This window comes from Nicotiana tomentosiformis, chromosome 10 (genome assembly GCF_000390325.3).
Source record: "Nicotiana tomentosiformis chromosome 10, ASM39032v3, whole genome shotgun sequence".
NCBI classification, from domain to species: domain Eukaryota; kingdom Viridiplantae; phylum Streptophyta; class Magnoliopsida; order Solanales; family Solanaceae; genus Nicotiana; species Nicotiana tomentosiformis.
In genome coordinates, this window is record NC_090821.1 from 63,723,321 (window position 1) to 63,731,546 (window position 8,226).

At 41.2% G+C, this 8,226-nt stretch overlaps 1 protein-coding gene across 1 annotated transcript; it reads left to right on the top strand.

Annotated features, from left to right (window-relative positions):
- The first annotated feature begins 1,139 nt into the window (after positions 1-1,139).
- Positions 1,140-2,969, top strand: LOC104117685 (protein CRABS CLAW-like). Its single transcript, XM_070187020.1, has 5 exons — positions 1,140-1,219; positions 1,857-1,985; positions 2,279-2,384; positions 2,487-2,535; positions 2,849-2,969. The coding sequence occupies exons 1-5, from the start codon at positions 1,151-1,153 to the stop codon at positions 2,967-2,969; spliced, it is 474 nt and encodes a 157-aa protein (XP_070043121.1). The 5' UTR covers positions 1,140-1,150.
- The last annotated feature ends 5,257 nt before the right edge of the window (positions 2,970-8,226 follow it).

Consider the following 8,226-nt stretch of genomic DNA (forward strand, 5'->3'; position numbering starts at 1 on the left):
AAAGAAGGTAACGAAGATTTGGTAGTTTAGAAGAAGAATCTTGCAAATAAGAATCACATATTTGCGAATAAACTCAGAAAGTACGAAAAAGAACTTGGAAAATTTGGAAGATTGAAGATGTAAAAGTGGTAAATGATAAAAGGAAGGGCTATTTATAGATTAAAGCAATGGCGGTTCAGTATTAGCGGTGGCCGACCACCGTCTGACATGCATTAAATTCCTTAAAAGACTAAATCGACGGGATAACTATCACGTGCGTCATGGTCGAGCCCAATGTAAACGTCAGCTTATAATCCGATCGAGCCGTTGAAAAATCATATCGTTTCTCACCACATCCTTCCTGAGAAACGAAGGGACTATCTGTATACGGTCGAAATAGATTTCGGTCTTCGTACGATCGATTGAGGTCAAAATATAATAGATCGGAGTAAGACTTCGAGATGGGTTCCGAAGATGGTACAAACAAGCTTCGAGCCCGAAGGACCGATCAATGTCGAGCTCGATATCATTATCAAGCTCGAATCCAAATCGAACTATGATGCAAAGTAAAGTTATCGAGCTTATGATTCAGAGATCGACCAACACTGACCCCGAATCAATGCAAGAATCCGAGTCAGAATCGAGCTGAAGTCAAGATCGAAAGCTCAGCTCGAGTCAAGACCGAAAAGTCGAGTCAATATCGAGCTCATAGACAAGAGCCGTTGCAATCCCACTAGAGGAGAGAATCCTGGCAGGAATTATGGAAAAACTGATTTATCATGGGTCTCCCACTATTTATTTTTAATTATATCTAAAGTAAGATCCCTCTACTATAAAGGGGATGGTTATTATTTCTGTAAGGACCAAGTTTTTGCTTACATTGTAATTCAAGCACCCTATTCTCCTATAGTGAAGAGTTGTTCTTTTAAGCTTCATAAATTGATTCAACCTGTTCAGTCCTAAAAATCATCTTCTTTACAACCTTGTTTATTTTGTACTCTTTGCAATCCATATTTGATATTTCTATTTATCTTTACTGTTTGTATAAAGTTATACCACATATCCTTAGAACTACATACAAATTTAACTCTATCCGTTTTTCGGGTAAACAATATATATCCTTCAAACTTCTAACTCTATGTGTTCTTCTCCTCCTGCTGATAAAAACTCCATGGATTTGGTTCAATCTCCTGAACATCTTTGCTACGTTCGTTGCAACTATTGCAACACTGTTCTTGCGGTATTTAATTTAATTTAATTTCTTATTTTCTTGCAAAACCCATTTTCACACAAAGCTTTGTATTGCTATATTACAATCATTTTTCTTATGGTAAATTTATATACGGTTTCTTGAAAGGGCAAAAAATAGGAAGGTCAAAAGAAAGCTACTGTGATTGTTTATCCTTATTATTATTATTATGAATTTTTATTATAGCAAGAAGAAAGCAAATCTATTTTTTGTCAAATCACATGCTACTAGAACATATACTATACACTTGCTGTTATAGCTATCATTTCTCCGTGATTTTTCAGTTTCAACAATCTTCTTTTTCTCATATGCACACGTGCACTCTCATATATACTTGCTCGCTCAACGGAATCAGAAATTCTAACAAATAAAATCTTAAAAATGCAAGTGTCACACCTAGTATATATTCTAACTGCGGTCTAAAGCATTCTTTGAACCACTTTTGTCATGTCAAAACTCAAAAGGATTCAATATTTTATATATATACGGAAAAAGTTCTTATTACCCTATTTACATAGTATAGTTTTTTTTTTTTTTTTCCGACTAAGGGGACTCAAGTAAACCGCTTCATTATATTGCATTTAGCTCCGCCACTGCTCCTGAAAGTTCTTGTCTAATTTGGTTTTAGGTTGGAATTCCATACAAGAGGCTGTTGGATACTGTGACAGTGAAATATGGGCATTGCAGCAACCTTTCCTTTTTAAGCACTAGACCTCCACTTCAAGGCCAGTGCTTTGATCACCAACTCACTCTTCAGGTAATTAATTAGGCCACATTATGTTTTTTTGTTTTTAAATTTCTGATTTAATCAGTTTTTCGAAGGGGAGTCTTGAAATAACAGTAAAATTGTCTCCGTGTGACTTATAAGTCGCGGATTCAAGATAGTCGTTAATGCTTGCAGTAGGATAAGATGTCTACATTACACCCTTTAGGGTGCGTCCTTTCCCCGGACTCTACGTGAACACAAGATATATGCCTTGTGCACGTGACTGTCCTTTTTTGTTTAATTAGTTTCATAAACAATTGTTGTTTATTTGTTTTAATTTTAAGCAACAGGGTTTGTGTAGTGAGTTCAAGAAGGGCCAGTCTTCAACCTCTGCTTCATCAAGTTCTAGTGATCAATCCATTTCTCCAAAGGCACCCTTTGTTGTAAAACGTATAATTTTTTTTATATTCTTATGATTGTTTTGTGACGCAATAATTATAAGCTAATGGAATTACTTATATTATCTTCTTTTTCTTTTTACCCTTTTTGAAGCTTCTGAGAAGAAACACAGGCTTCCATCTGCCTACAATCGGTTCATGAAGTATCATCAGTTCTATTTTATTTTTTTCCAATAATTATTTGCCTATTTAGATATTTAAAGGGAGTCTTGGAGCAACTATAAAGTTCGTGTGACCTATAGGTCACGGGTTCGGGCCGTAAAATAGCCATCAGTGTTTGTATTAGGGTAGACTACTACATCAATACCCTTTAGGGTACGGCTTTTTAGTCTTTGAACCCTACGTGAATGCGAGATATTTTGTGCTCGGGCATCCGTATTCAGTTGTTTGGCGATTATTTTCATAGTCATCATATCATGTTGAATCTTATTAATTAGTATGTTTTTACTTTGAAAGGGAGGAGATACAACGCATCGAAGCTGAAAATCCAGAGATACCACATAGAGAAGCTTTCAGTGCTGCAGCTAAAAACGTGAGTTTCACTAATCCTCTTCTTAAGCTTGAAGCTCAAAATTAACAACAAAGCTTCTATATATTAGCGCTTAACTTTCAATAGTACGAAGATTGTTATGCTATTAGGCCACTGGCCACCTAAAAGGTAATTACATGTACTTGTTCATAATAAATATATAAAATTAATAATCTATAAAATAAGGTACTAGCTCCTATTTAATTAGAGGACGGGCTAGAATTTGATGCCTATGAGTCACGACCCAAAACCTAATCCGTCGTGGTGGCACCTATCGTGATACTAGGCAAGCCGACATTTTCAAAACACTTTCAACATTTAACAGAAATGAATTAAGACATTTAAAATAACCGGATTTTTTCATAAAAACGGGGTGAAACCCAAAACATAAGTGCGAAAAATAGCCCGATATCGGGGTGTCACTGAATCATGAGAATCTAGATATCCAGTCTAATATAAACAATGCTTGAGTATCAATACTGAAAAGAAAGAAAACATAGAAGGAGAGACAAGGTCTGCGGACGCCAACAGCTACCTCGTAGTCTCCGGTACTCGATCGCGCACGAACTCAACAACCTCCGTGATCAAACACACCTAGATCTGCACATGAAGTGCAGGGTGTAGCATGAGTACAACCAACTCAGCAAGTAACAGAAATAAATAAAGAACTGAGAAGGTAGTGACGAGCTATACAAATACAGTTTATTTTCAATAATTCCAACAAAGAATAGACATGCTTTCAAATCTGGTAGTTCAAGTCAAATCAGTTTATACAGTTATAGTGCAAGTAATCCGGATATAAAATCTTTCAGAAATTTCACAACAATGACCGATAGTAATTAAGTGCATCAACAAATGGAAAATATGTACAGCCTCTCAGGGCAACATACACTCAACTCGTCACAACAGCTCAATCACTCAGCTCTCAGCCCTCAGTACTCATACTCAATAGGTACATGCACTCACTGAGGGTATGCATACTCCGGAGGGGCTCCTTTCAGCCCAAGCGCTATATCCGCAAGCACAACTCACGTGTTACACGGAAAACTCACGTGCTATAGTATCAATATGTGGAACCGCACGGACAACTCACGTGCCATAGTATCAATACCTCACAGACAGGCCCTCGGCCTCACTCAGTCATTAACCTCTCTAGTCTCTCGGGCTCTCGGAAATCATAAAGATCGGCCCAAATAAAGATAACCTAGTGTATCAACAAAAATCAAGAAGAGGCTGAGATATGATACGCAAGTAAAACCATTAATGAGTACAAGACAACAATTAGCAAGTAATTCAACAAGTACGCGACCTCTGCGGGTCCCAACAGTACCATCACATAGCCTAAGCATAATTTCTAATATGATCATTTGCAGTTAAATTTCTATAACATATGGAGAGCATATAGTTAGCAACAAGTTATTCAACTTTACAGTTTCACGGAATGGACCAAGTCCCAATTCCTACGGTGCACGCCCACACGCCTGTTACCTATCATGTGCGTCACCTCCAAAAATACTCGCATAATCCAATAATCCAGGGTTTCATACTCTCAGGACCAGATTTAAAACTGCTACTTACCTCAAACCGCACAAAATTTTACTCTGCAATGCCTTTATCCCTCGAATCAATCTCCAAATGCCCCGAATCTAGCCACAAGTAGAACAATACAATCCATATAGGCTAAAGGGATCAATTGCACCAGAAAAGTACTAAATTACAGCCAAATATCCGAAATTGGCCTGAACCCGGCCTCCAGGCCCACGTCTCGAAATCCGACAAAAGTCACAAAATCCGAAAACTCATTCACTCACGAGTCCAACCACACCAATTTATCCAAATCCGATGTCAGAATCCCAATCAAAACCCAAAATTTTGGTTGAAGAATTTCTTCCCAATTTTTTAAACCCAAATCCAAAATTTAATGATGAAACTAATGATAGATTAATGAGATATAACCAAAATCAAGTGTAGAATTATTACCCAATCGATATCTCTGAAAATCCCTCGAAATCTCGTCCAAATCCGAGCTCCCAAACTCAAGTTTTGATAAAAATGGCTAAACCCTCATTTTTGAATCTTTATATCTACCCAGTTGATTCCTTCTTCGCGAACGCGGTCAAAGCCTCGCGTTCGCGTTGAACAAAAAACTGTTGACCAGAATTCCTCTTTCGCGAACGCGGGTGACCTCTCGCGAACGCGTACCTTTCACTGTCGGACCCTACGCGAATGCGTGACCCTCTTCGCGAACGCGTAGGCTTAAATGCCTGATGCTCTATCTGCCCGTTCCTCTCCGCGAACGCGTAGCCTCAGGGTTCCACATCTTCGTGAACACGGGAACCACATCGCGAACGCGAAGAGTAACTCAGCTGGCCTTCCCAGATGTCTTACGCGAACACGATAAAGAAAATGTGTGCAACAAAATACTAGAAAATCTACTATCTTCCAAAGTCCAAAAATGATCCGTTAAGTATCCGAAACTCACTCGAGGCCCCCGGGACCTCAACCAAACATACCAACCAATCCTAAAATACCATACGAACTTAGTCGAGCCTGCGAATTACTCAAAACAATATCAAAATACCAATTACACCCGGATTCAAGCCTAAAGAACTTCTAAACTTTCAAATTCTACAAACGACGCCGAAACCTACCAAACCACATCTAATTGACCTCAAATTTTGTACACATATCATATTTAACATTACTGACCTATTCCAACTTCCGAAATCGGAATCCGACCCCGATATCAAAAAGTCAGCCCCCCGGTCAAACTTCCCAAAATTTAACTTTCGTCATTTCAAACCTAAATTAGCTACAAACCTCAAATTCGCAGTACGGACGCGCTCCAAGTCCAAAATAACCCAACGGAGCTAACGGAACCGACGGAACTCCATTCCGGAGTCGTCTTCACACACTTCCGACTACGATCAAAAATCCTGAGACTTAAGCTTCCGTTTTAGTGACTAAGTGTCCCAAAAAACTCTGAAATCAAAAATAAGACCTCCCGACAAGTCACGTAAGCAGAAATAGATACGGGAAAAATCATAAATAGGGAATCGGGGCTAGTACACTCAAAATGACCGGCCGGGTCGTTACATCCTCCCCATCTTAAAACAATCATTCGTCCTCGAACGAGCATAGAGACATACCTGAAGTAGTGAAAAGATGAGGATAACGGCTGCGCATATCGCTCTCGGTCTCCCAAGTCGCCTCCTCGACCAACTGACCCCTCGACTGAACCTTCACAGAAGCAATATTCTTCGACCTCAGCTTTCGAACCTGCCTATTTCAGATCGCCACCGGCTCCTCAACATAAGATAAATCCTTGTCCAACTGGACTGAGCTGAAATCCAACACGTGAGACGGATCGCCATGATATTTCTGGAGCATAGAAACATGGAATATTGGATGAACTCCTGCTAGAATGGGAGGCAAGGCAAGCTCATAGGCAACCTCCCCAACATGTCGCAATAACTCAAATGGACCGATAAACCTCGGGTTCAGCTTGCCCTTCTTCCCGAACCTCATAACACCCTTCATGGGTGATACCCGGAGCAAGACCCGCTCTCCAACCATGAATGCAACATTGCAAACCTTCCGATCCGTACAACTTTTCTGTGTGGACTGGGCCATGCGTAGTCTATCCTGAATTACTCTAACCTTCTCCAGAGCATCCTGAACCAAGTCTGTACCCAATAATCTAGCCTCGCCCTGCTCAAACCAACCCACTAGAGACCTACACCGCCTACCATATAGATCCCTATACGGTGCCATCTGGATGCTCGACTGATAATTGTTGTTGTAGGCAAACTCCGCTAGTTACAAGAACTGATCCCATAAACCCCCAAAATCAATGACACAAGTGCGCAACATGTCCTCCAATATCTGGATAGTGCGCTCGGACTGTCCGTCCATCTGAGGGTGAAATGTTGTGCTCAACTCCACTCGAGTACCCAACTCATACTGCACGGCCCTCCAGAACCGTGATGTAAACTGCGTACCCCTGTCAGAAATGATAGATACCGGTACGCCATGAAGCCTGGCGATTTTGCGGATATACACTCGAGCCAGCTGCTCGGAAGAATAGGTAGTCATCACAGGAATGAAATGAGCTGACTCAGCCGGTCAACAATCACCCAAACTGCATCAAACTTTCACTGAGTCCGTGGAAGCCCAACAACGAAATCCATAGTGATCCGCTCCTATTTCCACTCCGGAATCTCTAACTTCTGAAGCAACGCACCTGGTCGCTGATGCTCATACTTCACCTGCTGGCAATTTAGGCACCGAGCCACATACTCCACTATGTCCTTCTTCATTCTCCTCCACCAGTAATGTTGTCTCAAGTCTTGATACATCTTCGCGACACCCGAATGAATAGAATACTGCGAACTGTGAGCCTCCTGGAGAATCAACTCACGCAAACCATCTACATTGGGCACACATAGTCTGCCCTGCATCCTCAATGCACCATCATACCCAATAGTGACCTCCTTAGCATCACCGTGTTGGACCGTGTCCTTAAGGACAAGCAGATGGGGGTCCTCATACTGACGATCCCTGATACAATCATAAAGAGAAGACTTAGAGACCACACAAGCCAATACTCGACTCGGCTCAGAAATATCCAATCTAACAAACTAGCTGGCTAAGGCCTGAACATCCAATTCTAATGGCCTCTCTGCTGCTAGAAGATATGCTAAGCTCCCCAAACTCTCCGCCCGGCGACTCAAGGCATCGGCCACCATACTGGCCTTCACGGGATGGTACAAAATTATGATATCATAGCCCTTAAGAAGCTCCAACCACCTCCACTGATGCAAGTTAAGATCTTTCTGCTTGAACAGATGCTGCAAACTCCGATGATTAGTGTAAATCTCACAATGGACCACGTATAAATAGTGCCGCCAAATCTTCAAGGCGTGAACAATAGCTGCTAACCCAAGGTCATGGACATGATAGTTCTTCTCATGGGTCTTCAACTAGCGCGAAGCATAAGCAATCACTCTACCCTCCTGCATCAGAACATACCCAATACTTATTAGTGAGGCATCACAATACACTATGTAAGAACCAGAAGCTAATGGTAGAACTAAAACTGGAGATGTGGTCAAAGCAGTCTTGAGCTTCTCAAAGCTCTCCTCGCACTCATTCGACCACCTGAAAGAAGCACCCTTCTGGGTCAATTTAGTCAAGGGCGATGCAATAGATGAGAAACCCTCCATAAAACGACGGTAATAGCCCGCCAACCCAAGAAAGCTCCTAATCTCCGTGGCTGAGGAAGATCTGGGCCAACTCTACACCG

Excerpts from the sequence above, each read along its gene's own strand:
- LOC104117685 (XM_070187020.1), top strand. The coding sequence starts at position 1,151 with ATGGATTTGGTTCAATCTCCTGAACATCTTTGCTACGTTCGTTGCAAC. Across the intron at positions 1,220-1,856 it reads ATTGCAACACTGTTCTTGCG|GTTGGAATTCCATACAAGAG; the intron begins GTATTTAATTTA and ends ATTTGGTTTTAG. Across the intron at positions 2,536-2,848 it reads GCCTACAATCGGTTCATGAA|GGAGGAGATACAACGCATCG; the intron begins GTATCATCAGTT and ends TTACTTTGAAAG.